General features: G+C 48.2%; 1 protein-coding gene, 1 long non-coding RNA gene and 1 gene segment (V, D, J or C); 2 read left to right on the plus strand and 1 right to left on the minus strand.

Annotated features, from left to right (window-relative positions):
- Positions 1-1,676: 1,676 nt before the first annotated feature.
- Positions 1,677-11,024, plus strand: LOC140421528 (Ig heavy chain C region, membrane-bound form-like). The segment is given in 3 exon segments: positions 1,677-2,153; positions 10,649-10,776; positions 10,917-11,024. Coding segments are annotated over 3 exon segments (381 nt in total).
- LOC140421533 (uncharacterized) lies at positions 10,612-12,925 on the minus strand. The gene is made up of 2 exons (XR_011946884.1): positions 12,830-12,925; positions 10,612-12,084 (listed from the first exon to the last, which is right to left on the minus strand). It is a non-coding gene; the product is annotated as an uncharacterized lncRNA (long non-coding RNA).
- On the plus strand, positions 12,665-18,817 carry LOC140421514 (uncharacterized). The gene is made up of 4 exons (XM_072506291.1): positions 12,665-12,745; positions 13,421-13,527; positions 15,408-15,523; positions 17,265-18,817. The coding sequence occupies exon 4, from the start codon at positions 17,385-17,387 to the stop codon at positions 18,594-18,596; it is 1,212 nt and encodes a 403-aa protein (XP_072362392.1). The 5' UTR covers positions 12,665-12,745; positions 13,421-13,527; positions 15,408-15,523; positions 17,265-17,384; the 3' UTR covers positions 18,597-18,817.
- The last annotated feature ends 490 nt before the right edge of the window (positions 18,818-19,307 follow it).

The following is a 19,307-nucleotide window of genomic DNA, read 5'->3' on the forward strand; positions in this document are numbered from 1 at the left end:
TCGGCACCTCCTCCAGCAATGTGGAGACCTGCTCCACCGGGAAGCTCTGTCTCTCCTTTCTGGCAAAATCCCGAACATGCATGTATCTAAACATTTCCCCTTGCTCCAGCCCATACTTCGCTTCCAGCTCCTTCAAACTTGCAAACCGACCCCTAAGAAACAAATCTTTTGGTGTCTTAATCCCCTTCTCCTCCCATTTCCGAACATTTCCATCCCTCTTCCCTGGCTCAAATCTGTGGTTTCCCTGAATCGGCATTTCCCTTGACCCTGCCCCCAACCCGAAGTGTTGGCAAAACTGCCTCCAAATTCTCAATGAAGCTATTATTACGGGACTCCCTGAGTATTTCCCCGGGGCCATCGGGAGCGGCGCTGATGCTAGTGCTTTCAATCCGGACCCCCTGCACAAACTGTCCTCCATTCGTCCGTTCTGATCCATTGGGAATCAACCCCACTGACCCAGCTCCGCACCTTCTCCACATTCACCGCCCAGTAGTAATACATCAGTCTCGGAAGACCCAAACCCCCTGCCTGCCTTCCCCTCTGTAGCAGCACATTTCTAACTCTGGCCACCTTCCCTCCCCATATGAACAAAGTAATCCTTCCCTCAATCTCTTTGAAAAAAGCTTTTGGCAGGAAAATCGGCAGGCATTGAAAAATAAACTGAAATCCCACAAGGGAAAACAACCTCCTAAGAAGCTCTCTGAGAATCTTTCATGTCTCGATTCGGCTGCCTTCATTCCTCTAAACTCCAATAAGTACAACCCAGCCTACTTAACCTCTCCCCAGAAGAAAATCCCTCCATACTCGGAATCAACCTCGTGATCCTTCTCTGGACTGCCTTCAAAACCAATTGTCTTCCTTAGATAAGGGCACCAAAATTATTCAAAGTATACCAGGTGCAGTCTAACTAATGCCTTGTATAGTTTTAGCTCGACTTCCCCATGTTTATATTCTATTCCCTTTGAAATAAATGTCAACATTCAATTTGTCTCCATATTACCTGCAGAACTTGCTTTGTGTGGTTTCTGCACGAGGACCCCCAATTCCCCCGTTACTTCAGCTTTCTACAGTCTTTCTCCATCTAAATAATATTCCGTTATGTTCTTCCTCCTACTAAAGTGTCTAACCTCACATTTTCCTACATTATGTTTCATCTGCCAAGTTTTTACTCGGTAAGTTACGCTATCTCTGTCCCTCTGTGGATATTCTGTATACCTCACCACTTACCTTTCTATTTTTGTATCTGCAGCCATGGCAATAGTACATTCACTTATTAAACACAGTTTTGAAATTCATGTATATTAAATCTACTGGCCCCCTCTCTCCAGCCTTCTCGTTATCACCTCAAAGAATTGCAATAAATTTGTCAGGCATGATTTACCCTTCACGAAGCCGGGCAGACCCAGCTTGATTCCACTCTGTATGCTTAAATGCTCAGCTATTAATGTCCCTGGCCTATAGTTACCTATTTTTGATTCCCTCCCTTTTCAATAAGGGTGTTACATTGGCAGTTTCCCAATCCTCTTGGGGTAAGGTGGGAGGAGCCTGGTGTGGAGTTTATACACCAGCACAGAACAGGCGGGCCGAATGGCCTGTTTCCCTGCTGTACACTTTCTGAAACTTCCGAATCCAATATCCGTAAATTCTCAGCGAAAAGGCTTGTGTCCACCTCAGCTCCGAGCTGGGAAACCGGACAGATCCCAAAGTGGAAAATGGAAACCTTTAAAATCCAACACAAAACACATTTCTCTCACATCTAACCCGCGGTTCCATTGTCTCCGGAATTCCCCATTTTACTGACATTTATTGTACATTTTCTGCAGATCCCAATCCGCGGGAACCGTCCGTCTCTGTCCTCCTGCCCTCGGCTGAAGACGTCTCCGCTCAGAGATTCGTCTCCCTCAGCTGCATGGTGAGAGGTTTCTCCCCCCGAGAGATCTTCGTCAAGTGGACCGTCAATGACAAGCCGGTGAATCCCGGGAACTACAAGAACACCGAGGTGATGGCGGAGAACGGCAATAGGTCCTTCTTCATGTACAGCCTGTTATCCATTGCAGCGGAGGAGTGGGCCAGCGGCGCTTCTTACTCCTGGGTGGTGGGACATGAAGCCATCCCCTTGAAGATCATCAACAGAACGGTTGATAAATCCAGCGGTAACCCCAGTTTTGTGAACATTTCCCTCGCTCTGATGGACACCGTTAATTCATGTCAATGAGAATCTATCTATTGTATTTCGAACTAAAATAACCTTATAAAGGTTTTTTCCTCCAATTGTGATTTAAATACACAGCCGCTTAATTAATGGAGCTTCCACTTTGCTGATATTAGATCTGTTCAATGAGACCCGGATTTCTACAGGTCTCGGCCCCAAGTCTGATACAACCAGAGCTCCCAGCTCAGATACACCCAGGGTTAGAGACAGAGCAAAACTCATTCATTACAGGATTCATTGACTTTCCTCCCGCTGAGGAGAAATCGGACAATTCCCCATTTCAGACAAACAAACACATCACATTTAGATCTCGGTGTTCCTGCTTCGCTCATTGTCCATCCCTTTAAAATTAATGTCAGATTTAAGTTGCTGTATCACACCCACTGGGAACTGAATTGAGGGTCACACAGAAAAATGGACCAACAATCCCCAGTCAAAGAGAGGGGAAAGTGAAATTGTTAATCCACTGTCCCCCACTTCACCAGCAAAGAGAGGGCAGGGGCATTAGTTAATCCACTGTACCCCCACTTCCCAACAAAGAGAGGGGCAGGGGCATTAGCTTACACACTGTACCCCCACTTCCCTAACAGAGAGAGGGGGAGGGGCATTACTTAATGCACTGTTCCCCCACTTGCCCAGCAAAGAGGGGAGGGGCATCAGTTAACACACTGTACCCCCACTTCCCCAGCAAAGAGACGGTGGGCATTAGTTAATCCACTGCACACATGCTTCCAACAATGAGTGGAGCGGCATTATTTAATCTGCTGTACCCACACTTCCCCAACAAAGAGAGCAAAGGGCCAATACCAACCCACTTTCCCGACCAAAAGAGGAAGAAGGTGATGAGTGAACTCTCTGTCTCTCCACCTCCAGCAGGGAGATCCCAAAGGCAATTTGCTGAGCTGACCAGAGAGAGGGAGATTATTAACTCAATATCTTCCCAGTCCCCAAGCAGGGAGTTTGGAAGTAAACGGTTCTCTAGACTCAGAACGCAGTTACTGACTGTGGTGGTATGTATTAGGGGTCATGTGGGACTGTGAAGCCGTGACGCTATTGGCTGACAGATCCCGGGTCCTGGTTGGCTGTTGACTCCTGGCTCCGCCCTGAAGGCGGAGTATAAGAACCCGAGCTTCTCCCCGCCACTTCATTCTGTTGCTGAACTGCTGGGGGCAAGTCTCGCTTAATAAAGCCTCATCGACTTCATCACTACTCATCTCTCTCGTAAGTCATTGTGCGCTACAATTTATTAAGCGAGCTTAAAGGACTATGGAGCTCCGGATCGCCCCGGAATGCCTGTGGATCAGCCCCCACGCAACGAACTCGGCAGCAGTATTTAAACACTGGCAAGCATGTTTTGAAGGCTACCTCCGAACGGCCCACGGCCGGATCACAGAAGACCAGAAAATGCAGGTCCTACATTCGAGGGTAAGCCCGGAAATTTACCCTCTCATAGAAGACGCAGAGGATTTCCCGACGGCGCTCGCATTACTGAAGAACATCTACGTTCGCCCCGTGAACCAGATCTACGCGCGCTACCAACTCGCAACGAGACGGAAAAGTACCGGAGAATCGCTAGATGAATTCTACGCCGCGCTGCTAATTTAGGGACGGGGCTGCAGCTGCCCGCCGGTGAACGCGATCGAACACACGGACATGCTAATTCACGATGCGTTTGTGGCAGGTATGAACTCTCCCCAAATCCGCCAAAGACTTTTACAACAAAGAACAAAGAACAGAGAAATGTACAGCACAGGAACAGGCCCTTCGGCCCTCCAAGCCCGTGCCGACCATGCTGCCCGACTAAACTACAATCTTCTACACTTCCTGGGTCCGTATCCTTCTATTCCCATCCTATTCATATATTTGTCAAGATGCCCCTTAAATGTCCCTATCGTCCCTGCTTCCACTACCTCCTCCGGTAGCGAGTTCCAGGCACCCACTGCCCTCTGCGTAAAGAACTTGCCTCGTACATCTACTCTAAACCTTGCCCCTCTCACCTTAAACCTATGCCCCCTAGTAATTGACCCCTCTACCCTGGGGAAAAGCCTCTGACTATCCACTCTGCCTATGCCCCTTATAATTTTGTATACCTCTATCAGGTCTCCCCTCAACCTCCTTCGTTCCAGTGAGAACAAACCGAGTTTATTCAACCGCTCCTCATAGCTAATGCCTTCCATACCAGGCAACATTCTGGTAAATCTCTTCTGCACCCTTTCTAAAGCCTCCACATCCTTCTGGTAGTGTGGCGACCAGAATTGAACACTATACTCCAAGTGTGGCCTAACTAAGGTTCTATACAGCTGCAACATGACTTGCCAATTCTTATACTCAATGCCCCGGCCAATGAAGGCAAGCATGCCGTATGCCTTCTTGACTACCTTCTCCACCTGCGTTGCCCCTTTCAATGACCTGTGGTCCTGTACTCCTAGATCTCTTTGACTTTCAATACTCTTGAGGGTTCTACCATTCACTGTATATTCCCGACCTGCATTAGACCTTCCAAAATGCATTACCTCACATTTGTCCGGATTAAACTCCATCTGCCATCTCTCCGCCCAAGTCTCCAGACAATCTAAATCCTGCTGTATCCTCCGACAGTCCTCATCGCTATCCGCAATTCCACCAACCTTTGTGTCGTCTGCAAACTTACTAATCAGACCAGTTACATTTTCCTCCAAATAATTTATATATACTACAAAGAGCAAAGGTCCCAGCACTGATCCCTGTGGAACACCACTGGTCACAGCCCTCCAATGAGAAAAGCATCCCTCCATTGCTACTCTCTGCCTTATATGGCCTAGCCAGTTCTGTATCCACCTTGCCAGCTCACCCCTGATCCCGTGTGACCTCACCTTCTGTACCAGTCTACCATGAGGGACCTTGTCAAAGGCCTTACTGAAGTCCATATCGACAACATCTACTGCCCTACCTGCATCAACCATCTTAGTGACCTCTTCGAAAAACTCTATCACGTTAGTGAGACAGAGTTTAGAAAGAGAGTCGTTAGGACTCTCAGAGGCACGGGCCCTTGCAGCTTCCCTAGATGTGGCCTCGCAAAACGCCCGCGCCTATGGCACCGACCGCGCGGCAGCCCCTTGGGCTCCGTGGACCCCCGTCGCGACAAACCCCCCCCCTCCCTCACAGGCTTGCGCGGTTAAAGCGCCAGACCATCCCGGGGGGGCCCGCTGCTATTTCTGCAGGCAAGCGAAACACCCCCGGCAGCGCTGCCCGGCCCGCGCAGCTATTTGTAAAAGCTGCGGCAAGAAGGGCCATTACGCGGCTGTGTGCCGGTCCCGGGGGGTCGCCGCAATCCCCGGAGAAGAACAAGCCCAGCATAGCCCAAACGCTCCCCAAAGACTTTTTAGAAAGAGAGTCGTTAGGACTCTCAGAGGCACGGGCCCTTGCAGCTTTCCTAGCTGCAGGATCCCACTCCATAGAGATCAAAGGGTTCTGCATTGTGAACCTAACGGTGCAAGGGAGGGAGTTTAAAAACTACAGGCTCTACGTCCTTCCCCAACTCTGCGCGCCCACATTACTGGGATTAGATTTCCAGTGTAACCTGCAGAGCCTAACATTTAAATTCGGCGGCCCAATACCCCCACTCACTATCTGCGGCCTCGCAACTCTCAAGGTTGAACCGCCGTCCTTGTTTGCAAACCTCACCCCGGATTACAAATCCGTTGCCACTAGGAGCAGACGGTACAGCGCCCAGGACCGGATATTTATTCGGTCTGAAGTCCAGCGGTTGCTGAAGGAAGGCCAGCAATAGTCCCTGGAGAGCCCAGGTGGTAGTAGTAAAGACCGGGGAGAAGCAAAGGATGGTCATAGACTATAGCCAGACCATCAACAGGTACACACAGCTAGATGCTTACCCTCTCCCCCGCACATCCGACATGGTAAATCGGATTGCCCAGTATAAGGTTTTCTCCACCGTGGACCTCAAGTCTGCCTACCACCAGCTCCCCATCCGCCCAGTTGACCGCAAGTACACAGCCTTCGAGGCAGATGGGCGTCTATACTACTTCCTAAGGGTTCCATTTGGTGTCACGAAAGGGGTCTCGTCTTCCAACGGGAGATGGACCGAATGGTTGACCAGCACGGGTTGCAGGTCACGTTCCCGTATCTCGACAACGTAACCATCTGCGGCCACGATCAGCAGGACCACGACGCCAACCTCCAAAAATTCCTCCAGACCGCTAACGCCTTGAACCTCACATACAACGAGGAAAAGTGCGTTTTTAGCACAAACCGGTTGGCCATCCTGGGATACGTAATGCACAATGGGATAATAGGCCCCGACCCCGAACACATGCGCCCCCTTATGGAATTTCCCCTCCCCCACTGCTCCAAAGCCCTGAAACGTTGCCTGGGGTTCTTTTCATATTACGCCCAGTGGGTCCCCAGTATGCAGACAAGGCCCGCCCGCTAATACAGACAACTACCTTCACCCTGTCGACAGAGGCTCGCCAGGCCTTCAGCCGCATCAAAGCGGATATCGCAAAGGCCACGATGCGCGCCATCGACGAGTCCCTCCACTTCCAGGTCGAGAGCGACGCATCCGACGTAGCTCTGGCGGCCACCCTTCACCAAGCGGGCAGACCCGTGGCCTTTTTCTCCAGAACCCTCCACGCCTCAGAAATCCGCCACTCCTCAGTGGAAAAGGAAGCCCAAGCCATAGTGGAAGCTGTGCGACATTGGAGGCACTACCTGGCCGGCAGGAGATTCACTCTCCTCACCGACCAACGGTCGGTAGCCTTCATGTTCGATAATGCACAGCGGGGCAAAATTAAAAATGACAAGATCTTAATGTGGAGGATCGAGCTCCCCACCTTCAACTACGAGATCTTGTACCGTCCCAGAAAGCTGAACGAGCCGTCCGATGCCCTATCCCGCGGCACATGTGCCAACGCACAAATAGACCGTCTCCAAGCCCTCCACGAGGACCTCTGCCACCCGGGGGTCACTCGGTTCGACCATTTCATAAAGTCCCGCAACCTCCCCTACTCTGTGGAGGAGGTCCGTACAGTCACCAGGAACTGCCACATCTGCGCGGAGTGCAAACTGCACTTTTTCAGGCCGGATAGAGCCCACCTGATCAAGGCTTCCCGCCCCTTTGAACGCCTCAGTCTGGATTTCAAAGGGCCCCTCCCCTCCACCGACCACAACGCATACCTCTTGAACGTGGTGGACGAGTACTCTCGTTTCCCCTTCGCCATCCCCTGCCCCGACATGACAGCGGCCACAGTCATTAAAGCCCTTGGCACCATATTCACACTGTTCGGTTGCCCCGCATATATCCATAGCGACAGGGGGTCCTCCTTCATGAGTGACGAGCTGCGCCAGTTCCTGCTCAGCAAGGGCATAGCCTCGAGCAGGACGACCAGCTACAACCCCCGGGGGAACGGGCAAGTAGAGAGGGAGAACGGCACGGTCTGGAAGACCGTCCTGCTGGCCCTACGGTCCAGGGATCTCCCAATTTCCCGGTGGTAGGAGGTACTCCCGGATGCTCTCCACTCCATCCGGTCGCTGCTGTGTACCACCACTAACCAAACGCCTCATGAGCGCCTCCGTGTCTTCCCCAGGAAGTCCTCCTCCGGAACGTCACTGCCGACCTGGCTGGCGGCCCCAGGACCCATCTTGCTCTGGAAACATGTGCGGGTGCACAAATCGGACCAGTTGGTCGAGAGGGTTCACCTTCTCCACGCGAACCCGCAGTACGCCTACGTGGCGTACCCCGACGGCTGACAGGACACGGTCACCCTGCGGGACCTGGCGCCCGCCGGCAACACACACCCCCCCAATACCGATCACCCCCTCCCTACCACCAGCGCACCCCGCGACCGCCCCCTTCCCGGGAGGATCGGTCCTCCTCCCGTGCCCGCCCAGGAGTGAAACAGGAACGAACACCGGAACGAAGACGACAACGCCTGAACAAGCCCCTGCACCACCAGTGGGGCTGAGGCGATCGACGAGGAAGACCAGACCGCTCGCTCGACTCGTGGCATCGGCGTGACACCAAGAATGTTGTTGGACTGTAACAAAACATTTTTCTCTGACTAATATTGTAAATAGTTTCACAAACCTTGTACATAGCCCAGTGCAGGGCTAAAACTGCAGTAACATGCCCGAAAATTTCCTCCCAGGACCAGCCTTGTAAACCTCTACCACCATGCGAACCACCACCCCGCCGGCTTCCTTTTTAACAAGGGGTGAATGTGGTGGTATGTATTAGGGGTCATGTGGGACTGTGAAGCTGTGACGCTATTGGCTGACAGATCCCGGGTCCTGGTTGGCTGTTGACTCCTGGCTCCGCCCTGAAGGCGGAGTATAAGAACCCGAGCTTCTCCCCGCCGCTTCATTCTGTTGCTGAACTGCTGGGGACAAGTCTCGCTTAATAAAGCCTCATCGACTTCATCACTACTCATCTCTCTCGTAAGTCATTGTGCGCTACACTGACATTACAAGATATCATGTAGCTTACTGGCTGAAGGGTTTAAAAGACCATCGTGATAAAGATGCATTTTTTTTAACAGCATTGTTCCTCTTACCCGTCTGCTAAAACCGATTCCCCATAATCCAAATCCAGACTGGTGATTGAATTCTCCCTGGGGTTTCACTGTTCTCTCCTGAGGCGCTTCCTTGTATTTTTGCATTAGGTCACCTGATGTCAGCTTGCAACTCACAGAAAACACATTTAGAAGCAGAAATTTCAACATATTCTACATCGGTACCAATAATACCCACAACTGGCAAAGCTACAGGCAGCTGATACAAATACACAGACAGATAAACAGACACAAACACGACACACACATGCACACAGACCCCCACACGCTCACACGTCGAGACAAACACACACATATAGACACACATAGAAACACATGCATAAACATACACCCAGGCACAACGAACCACACATATTTTGACACAAAAACACACGCAAACGTGCGCAAAAATTCACAAACATGCACATAAACACAAAAAGCATGTTTATACACACACTGACACATGTGCACATACACACATACACACACAAATCCACACACACAAGCGGCTACACAAATGTATACAAACAGACACATACAACCACATGTCCACACAGATACACAAACATATGAAACGAGACAAGCAAGCTGACAGAAGAATATGAAACACAACTGTAACCAATAACATGTACTTAGCAGAATTTCACGATGACACAAATTTTTCCATTCAGAGTCAAATATCCACACTAACACACTTATGGGCACACGTGGTCACATATTAGCATACTCATACACATGCTAGCACAAACATACATTAGTGCACATAGAGGCATCGATACACATCAATAGATAGTTATAAACAATCATCAATGCTTAAATAGCACTGCTGCCTCACAGCGTCAGAAATCCGGATTCAATTCCAGCCTTTAGTGATTGTCTGTGTGGAGTTTCCACGTTTTCCCATGTCTATTCCTGTTTCCTCCGCATGCTCCGGTTTCCTCCCGCAAACTAAATATGTGCAGGTTAGGTGGATTGGCCATGCTATATTATCCCTTAGTGGCCACAACATTTGGTGGGGTTACGAGGTTCTGGGGATAGGGCAGGAGCATGCGTTCAGGTAGAGTGCTCTTTTGGTGGGTCGGTGCAGACTCAATGGGCCGAATAGCCTCGTTCAGCAGAGTAGGGATTATACGATGATGATTCTATGATGAAATACACACATCAACAAACACACACACACACTTATCCAGACACAAACATTAAGACGCTGACATGCATGTTGAATGTATAAAGACACACTAACACTTTTATTACTGGGCAGGGAAGTATAAACTTATATTAACACAGGCATTAATATATAAACATAGACTTCAACACACACAATAGAACACTCATATCTACACATTGACAGAAGATAAACAAAGTTCACATACAGACGCTGACACACAAATACACAGATCAATACTCATTGACACATTAACACACACAATGACACTTATAAAGACATCGGGACGCACAAAAGAGTAAAGAAACACGAATTTTGCATCTACACAGACACAAAAGCTAAAGAACAAACACAAACGTCAGGCAAGGGCGGCACGGTGATGCAATGGTTAGCACTGCTGCCTCACAGTGCCAAGGACCTGGGTTTGATCCCACTCCTGGGTCTCTGTACCGTGGAGTTTGCACATTCTCCCTGTGACCTATGGGTCTCACCCCCACAACCCAAAGTTGTGCAGGGTAGGTGGATTGGCCACGCCAAATTGCCCCTTAATTGGAAAAATTAAGTTACACAGATCGATTTCTGAGTGTCACAAACTGAACAGTAGATATGCAATGACAAATATATTAAAGAATGAATTAGCAGCGGGAGAAATTTAAACGAGAATATTAAAAATATATCCATGATTAATAAACAGTCTGATTATATTTATTTGCTCTATCCCCGTAGATACGGCAGACCACACCTGGACTGAAGACTATGAGGATGATAACGGGAACATCTGGACAACCGCTTCCACATTCATCACCCTGTTCTTCCTGAGCATTTCCTACAGCGCTGCAGTCACTCTGGTGAAGGTGAGAAGATTCAATCCACTCACACTTCAGACTGACAGAAGCCGCTTAAAAAATCTCTAAATGTTTGATTGATTAAAAACTCTAACATCAATGTCCCTGATCATAAACATCTGCTTCATCATTTTCTCTCTCTTTTACAGATCAAGTGATCGGTTGACGTTTGGACGCTGTAGATTTTCCTCAGCTCTTTATTATGATGTGTGTGTGACACAAATACAATATCTCCTCTTGGTGACTAACAGTAAAATTCTCTCAGTTTATTATTCTGCATCTGTAACTGAGACAATCTTGGACAGTATTTCTGTTTTTCAGTTTAAAATGTACGAGATAATTTTGGCTGTAACGTAATTGGAGCTAATAATTTCTCTCAATGTCATGTCTAAATAATGTCATGTCTAAATAATTTCATGACCGAAAGCTAGTGACATCGAAACAAACCTGTTGGACTTTAACCTGGTGTTGTAAGACTTCTTACTATGTCTAAATAAGTAATGTATCTCGTACTTATTCACAACTGTTGCTTTCCCTTTATGCTGAGCTCCTGTTCTCTCTTGTGTTACAGTTGTACATACATTTGGCAGCTCAGAGGGCATGTGTTTTGTTCTTACTGTGACCCTCAATTGTTATGTTTCCTTTTGTAAACATCAAAATAAACTTTTGTGTAATATTTTCACTGAAATTGAATGAAAAATCAAGAAAATAAGACTAATCAGAACTCCTTTCTCTGAGGTCCATCGGCAGCGCTCCATTTCCCCGATTACACAGTTTTCTCCCCTTTCCCAGACAGATATTTCTCACCAGTCCTGTCTGGGATGTTTCTGAACTCATGGCCCCTCAGTGAAAGAGCCACTGCGCCACCAAGCGGCCCATCCGGGTAAACACACCTTCACCTTTGCCTTTTTATGGTTAACTCCAGAGACAGATTGATTTCACAGCTGAAGAATTCCACAGATTCACTGCCCTCTGATGGAAGAAATGTCTCATCATCTCTGTCCTAAATTTGAGATCCCTTACTCTGAGATTATGCCCTCTGGTCTCAGACTCTTCCACAAGTGGAAACAAGATGATTTTTCAGGCTGTGTGGTTAAAGCTCTTTCCACAGTCAGTTCACTGGAACACTCTCACTCAGGTGTGTGTGTCTCGGGGCTTTTCCAGTCACACTGATGTTTGAAATCTCTTCCCACAGTCAGAACAGACAAGCACATTGACAGTTTGTGATATTTAGATCCTAATGAATTGAGTGACTGTCAGATCTTGATGCTATATTTGGTTCGAGTTGCCAGGCTGCCAATCCTCCCATTCTGATGCCTGAAAAAGAAGTTTACAAAAATGATCACTGGAAGAATAGGATAGAAATTCACAACAGATCATTCTAGTTTCTAGCGAACCTTCTTTCCTCTCTTGCATTCCCCAAGTTGTGGTCCAGTCAAAATAAAAGACCAAAATCAGCGAGTCCCAACAAAAGTGTCACTGCCTGTGCGGAGTCTGCCCGTTCTCCCCGTGTCTGCGTGGGCTTCCTCCGGGTGCTCCGGTTTCCTCCCACAGTCCAAAGATGCGCAGGTTTGGTGGATTGGCCATGCTAAATTGCCCTTACGTTAGATGGGGTTGATGGGTTACAGGGATAGGGTGGAGGTGTGGGCTTAAGTCGGCTTAAGTAGGGTGCTCTTTCCAAGAGCCGGTGCAGACTCAATGGGCCGAATGGCCTCCTTCTGCTCTGTAAATTCTATGATTCTACCTCTATGATTATTGAACAATCAGCGAGTCAGCCTGAAATCTGCCTCACATTACCCAGGTGATTGACGGCAGCTCCGGACCAATAGGAAGAGGAGGGGCGGGACTGGACGACCAACCAGGAGCAGCTCGTCCTCCAACCAATCGCAGTGAATGAGGGGCGGGCCCGCTGTGATTGAAGCATGCGCAGTGGGGGTAATGGCGTTGGAGAAGGAAGTCTTTTTTAGATCGGAAATTGGTAAGAGGTGTTTAACAATATGGAGGGAGCGAGAGATCGCGGGAGTGGACGGAAACGTTGTGTAAAGTGGTTGAAATCGCAAACCTCGGAAAGGTTTACGGGACCCCGTTTGTACCGAGCGGGGCTGCAGCTCCTCATCTTAGGCCCGGATTTACGGCCGCCATCTTTATTGGATGTGTATCTGGGCGCATGCGCATTTGCCGTGTTTGTCGGTGGCGATGTTTCAATCAGTGGGAGGAGCTTGTTCCCCATTGTTCAGAATGGAGACAACTTGTCCATTAAACTGCATTCGTCTTTGATTCCCAATGTCTTATTAATGATGCAAAGCGGTGGCAGAGATGAAAATGAATCAAATGAAAATCGCTTATTGTCACAAGTAGGCTTCAAATGAAGTTACTGTGAAAAGCCCCTAGTCACCATATTCCGGCGCCTGTTCGGGGAGGCTGTTAAAGAAAAGGAAGAAAATCCTGCTCTCCGGATTTCACTGTCTTATTAGACGTTCTGTCCCATGTGAAATGAAATGATGGACTGATGGTGATTAATTTTGGAAACTCCTTTTACAAGTGATTAGTAGGGAAGGATTTACACACAGCAAATTCAAGCCAGGAGAAATATTTATCTTCCTGAATTTCATTTCTGGTCTGACAGTGATGCCTTTGTAAACTTCTTTCACAGGGGCTTAGAAAGGGATACGCAGACAGGAAACTCACAATCAATCCTCACATCAAATTCTAACACCACTGTTCGAGTTACCAGGACCTGGAGATTATCGACCTTTGTGTGTAAGCATTGAGTTCCATATCATTATCACTCACTGTGTTAAATGTCTACCTCCTCTCTCCCCTGTAGATCTTGCTCGCAATCTTAAATCTGTGTCCCGTAATCCTTTTACAATTTACTGATGGGAACAGATTTTTAAAATATTTTGCTGGGTTTGCTGTTGTTGTTTCTGGTGCCTGGGTCGATGCCGGGTGGTCCGTCCGGTTTCATTCCTTTTTCATGTTTTTGTTGTGGTTGAATCAGCTTGGACCAGTCCATTTAGGGTCCAGAACACAATTGAAGTCTCCTCCAAGAATCAATTGATCTGTATCCAGGTCTGGGATGGATTCCAACAATTTTTTTACAAAAGTTTTGATGAGATTCCCTCATTAAAAAAAAAGATAGAGAAGCAGAATTAGGCCATTCAGCCCATCGAGTTTTTGAGGTTGCTCTGCCATTCGATCATGGCTGATATGTTTCTCATCCCCATTCATCTTGTATTGTAGCTCTCTTGAAATGAATGCGAACATTGCATTTGCCTTTCTAACTGCCAACTTTCCTTTATTTGTTCTTGGGATGTGGGAGTTGCCTTGGCCCAATGTTACTAATCATAATCAGTTCGCAAAGCATAATTTAAATCAAACATATCCATTTCAATAGTGGGTTTATTACCCAATATGCGTTGCAGCTGAGAATGTGCTCTATCCACATGACAGAAGCTTCTCGCACATGCGCAGAGTCCGGCTGTGACTGGAGCATGCGGCGTTCGGGCTGTGACCGGTGCATGCGCAGTTCAGATTGTCGCTGATGGTGTGAGGAGCGGGGAAGCAACAATCGAGCGACTTTCAGGAATGGAGCCGTGGGTGGCCTGGGAGCGATAGAAGCTGCGAAGTGAGCCGGGAGGGTTCATAAATACCCCGTGGAGGCTTCAACTCCCAAGTAAAATGTTAACGGTCCCGACTTAAACAGCACCAAATAGAGTGAGAGCTGAGCGGTGACGGGCCCGGGATACCGGCCGCCATCTTTACAGAGGACAAGGTGCCGCAGGGCGCATGCGCTGCGAGCCTGGACCGGATGCCAACTCTCCCGGATTGACTGACTGGAGTCTCCAGGATTTTATTTTATTGATTTGTGGGAGTCACTGGCTGGGCCAACATTTATTGCCCATCCCTAATTTCCCTCAAACCGAGTGGCTTGCTCGGCCATCTCGGAAGGCATTTAAAGAGTCAACCATATTGCTGTGGTTTGGAATCGTGTTGGCCAGACCAGGTAAGGATGGCAGATTTTCTTTTCTGTTCATTCACGGGATGTGGGTGTCGCTGGCTGGGCCAGCATTCACTGCCCAGCACTAATTGCCCTTGAACTGAGTGTATCTCAGAGAGCATCTCAGAGAGTTAACCAGCTGACTGTGGATCTGGAGTCACATGTAGGCCAGACCAGGTAAGGATAGAAGATTTCCTTCACTGAAGGACATGAGTGAATCAGATGGGTCTTTGCAACAACCAACAATTGTTTCAGGGTCTTCAATAGACTTTAAATGAATTCAAATTTAACCTTCTGTCTTGGTGAGAATCGTGTCTGGGAACTCATTACGACAGTAAAGAAGATTTTAATGTAATATTCTTTGAACATTTCTCTTCAGTGGATATAAAAATATTGAAAATGGGGTAAAGGTTATTTGGCTGACAATCACTGTCCTGTAAGGTACCCAGTCCTTTTGCTTCCCAATTGGCCGAGGAAGGCAGCGTGTCACAAGGATGGATGTGTTGACAGATTAATGGCTGGAGGATGTCGGCAGGTCATGTGACCAAAGCTCCAGGAATACATTTAATCAAAGTTGATGAGGAGAGAATGTTGTGAATTTCTATCCCAAACTGACAGTGAGATTTCTGTAAATTTACAGGATACTGGAAGTGGTGGTTTAACAGACGGGAAAAGCAAACCAAACGTCACATCGCGATCTGACAGAGTCACTCGATTCATCAGAACCTGAATATCAGCAGCATCTGGGTGTGGAAGGTAAAAGGTTTGACTGTTCTGTCTGTGAGGGAAGATTTCAGGTCTCAGTGTGACTGGAAAAGCCCCGAGATTCACAAACCCTGGTTAGACCAAACCTGGAGAACTGTGTTCAGTTCTGGGCAACAAACCTGAGGAAGGATAGAATGGCCTCGGAGGGAGTGTAGCACAGATTTACCTGAACGATATCTGTCCCCCCCGGGGTTAAATTACAAAACTAGACTGCACAAAAGAGTCAGAGACATGATGGTACAGAGAATGGCATTCGGCCCAGTGAATCCATGCCAGCTCTCTGGAGCAATCCAGTCAGTCCCATTCTCCTGCTCCCTGTATCTTCGCAGGTTTATTTCCCTCAGGTGTCTATCCAATTTCCTTTGGAAATCAAATGATTCATGGATCTATTTTCAAACTCCCTCATAGGCAGCAAGTTTCAGGTCATTGCCGCTCGCTGTGTAAAACCATATCTCATGTCACCTCATATCTCCTGTACCTTTTACATACAAACTAGGAACAGGCCACTCGGCCCCTCGAGCCTGCTCACCATTCAATAAGATTGCGGCTGATCTCATTCTAACCTCAACTCCACATTCCTGCCTACCCCTGATAACCTTTCACCCCCTTGCTCATCAAGAATCTATCCAGCTCTGCCTTAAAAATATTCAAGGACTCTGCTTCCGCTGCCTTTTGAGGACGTGATTTCCAAAATCTTACAACCCTCAAGAGAATAAAAAATCATCATCTCATCTTAAATGGGTGACTCCTTATTTTGCTCTCATTCTCGCTTCTCCCACAAGAGGAAACATTCTCTCCACATCCACCCTGTCAAGTACCCTCAGGATCTTTTATAGTTCAATCCAGGTTTTACCCAAAACTTTAAATCTGTCTCCCTAGTGCTTGTACGATCAGTGAATGGGAACAGAGTTTCTTTGTCCACCCAATGGAAACCTGGCGTAATCTTGTGTACCTGAACACAAATCTCCCCTCAACCTCCTTTGCTGGAACCATTCTGGTAAATCACCTCTGCACCTTCTCAAGAACCTTCACATCCTTCCTGAAGAGTGGTGACCAGAGCTTTATAAAGATTCATAGAATAGAATTAGAACCATAGAATTCCTACAGAGCAGAAGGAGGCCATTTGGCCCATCGAGTCTGCACCGATTCTCTGAAAGGACACCCTGCCTAGGCCCCCCCCCCCCCCCCCCCCCCCGACCCTCTCCTTGTAACCCCATAGCCCCACCTAACCTGCACATCCCTGGACACTACCGGGCAATTTATCAAGACCAATTCCACCTAACTTTCCCTTCTTTGTATTGGAGGAAACCTGAGCACCAGGTGGAAACCCACGCAGACACGGGGAGAAAGTGCAAACTCCACACACACAGTCACCAAGGCCGGAATTGAACCTGGGTCCCTGGCGCTGTGAGGTAGCAGTGCTAATCACCGTGCCACCAAAAGCATAGTGTCAGTATCAATATTTCTATTTATGAAGCTCAAGGTCGAATATGCTTTGCCAACTACTCTCTTAATATGTCTTGTAGATATAGATATACAAAATCCCTCTTCGCCTCTTTCTCTCTCCTCCAAAAGAGGCCAATTGGGTTTTTATGACAATCCAACAGTTTTCATGGTCACTTTTTCCCAGTGCCGGCCCCACAAGTGAGCAGATTTAGTCAGCTCAATTTCACAACCTGCCTTGTGGTCTTGTGGGTTCTCTCTCACTCCCTATTTTCTGTTTTTAAATCAGTTTCACAGGGTGTTCGAAGGGGAGGTTTCAAAGTTCGGAAACTCAAACCAAGCATCACATCAGGATCTGACAGAGACCTCAATTTATCACATCCTGAATATCATCGGAATATCATTCAACATGGAAGGAAAAAGCATCGTTCACAGTGGGGAGAAACCGTACATGATTTGTGTGTGTGGACGAGGATTCGCTCTATCATCAGGCCTCACAAGCCACAAATGCAATCACACTGAGGAGAAACCGTGGAAATGTGCAGACTGTGGGAAAGGATTCACTTCCCCATCCCAGCTGGAAACTCATCGACGCAGTCACACTGGGGAGAGACCATTCACCTGCTCCAAGTGTGGGAAGGGATTCACTCAGTCATCCGACCTGCTTAGCCACCAGCGAATTCACACTGGGGAGAGACCATTTAGGTGCTCTTACTGTGGGACTGAGTTCAAAAAGTCATCTCACCTCACTGCACATCAGCGAATTCACACTGGGGAGAAGCCATTTGTCTGTGCCAAGTGTGGCAAGGGATTCACTCAGTTATCTGCTCTGCAGAAGCACCAGCGAATTCACACTGGGGAGAGACCATTCACCTGCTCAGAGTGTGGCAAAGGATTCACTCACTCATCCCTCCTGCTGAGTCACCAGCAAGTTCACACTGGGGAGAGACCATTCACCTGCTCAGAGTGTGGGAAAGGATTCACTCAGTCATCCCTACTCCTGAGACACCAGCTAGTTCACACTGGGGAGAGACCGTTTCAATGTCCAGACTGCGGGAAGTGCTTCAAAGGTTCTGGGGATCTGATACGCCATCAACGTGTTCACACGGATGAGAAACCGTTCAGGTGCTCTCACTGCGGGACTGGGTTCAGACGATCATCTAACCTCACTGTACATCAGCGAATTCACACTGGGGAGAGACCGTTCACCTGCTCCGAGTGTGGGAAGGGGTTCGCTGAGTCATCTAATCTGTCCACACACCAGCGAGTTCACACTGGGGAGAGACCATTCACCTGCTCCAACTGTGGGAAGGGATTCACTGAGTCATCCCACCTGCTGAGTCACCAGCGAATTCACACTGGGGAGAGGCCATTCACCTGCTCCAACTGTGGGAAGGGATTCACTGAGTCATCCGCACTGCGGAAGCACCAGCGAGTTCACACTGGGGAGAGACCATTCGCCTGCTCCGAGTGTGGGAAGGGATTCACCACTTCATCCCACCTGCTGAGACATCAACGAGTTCACACTGATGAGAGACCTTTTCAATGTCCAGATTGCAGAAAGTGCTATAAAAGGTGTGGAGATCTGATGCGCCATCAACGTGTTCACACTGACGAGTGACCGTTCACCTGCTCCGAGTGTGGGAAAGGATTCACCACTTCATCCCACCTCCTGAGACACCAACGAGGCCACAAGTAACCACAGTGATTGGATTTTGCTGTTCCTCACATTCAGGACTGAACCATGTTCATTTGGGTCTCTTTCTGCTGATAACAAACTCCAGCCCATTTACAGGGGCTAATATTCTGGCTAAAAGTCAAATAAATTAGATTTGTGTGAAATACGCAGTGTGCTGAAATTTTTAAAATATCTCTGACACAAATTAGTTCCTTTTGAAGTACTCTTGCTCTTCCCTGTCTCTTCCGTACTCACCTCAACAAGACGTGTGAGGAGCTTGTGGAGCTTCTTTGTGACTGAGATTGAGTAAATCCGATCAGCTGCCTCTGCTGCTTCCCTCCCTTCCACGAGCCCACCGGACCAAACTGTCTCTAAATGTCATCCTTTCCCGAGCCCTGAACCCACATCTTTCTCTAGTTTCTCTCCCATCTTCCCTCATACCCTCTCAGAGCTCATCTTGTCCATGAGATCCAGCTCCTGCTCCATCGACCCTATTCCCACTCAGCTACTGATCAGCCAACTCCCCTATGTCCATGGATATTGTCAACATTTCTGTCTCTTCAGGTACTGTCCCTCTGTCCTTCAAATCTGCCATCATCACCCCCTCCTCAATAAAACAGGTCCTTGACCCTGCCATCCTAACAAATTACTGCC

This window comes from Scyliorhinus torazame, chromosome 5 (genome assembly GCF_047496885.1).
Source record: "Scyliorhinus torazame isolate Kashiwa2021f chromosome 5, sScyTor2.1, whole genome shotgun sequence".
Classification (NCBI taxonomy): domain Eukaryota; kingdom Metazoa; phylum Chordata; class Chondrichthyes; order Carcharhiniformes; family Scyliorhinidae; genus Scyliorhinus; species Scyliorhinus torazame.

Bases quoted from the DNA above. Each gene is read 5' to 3' on its own strand.
- LOC140421514 (XM_072506291.1), top strand. From the start codon at position 17,385: ATGGAAGGAAAAAGCATCGTTCACAGTGGGGAGAAACCGTACATGATT.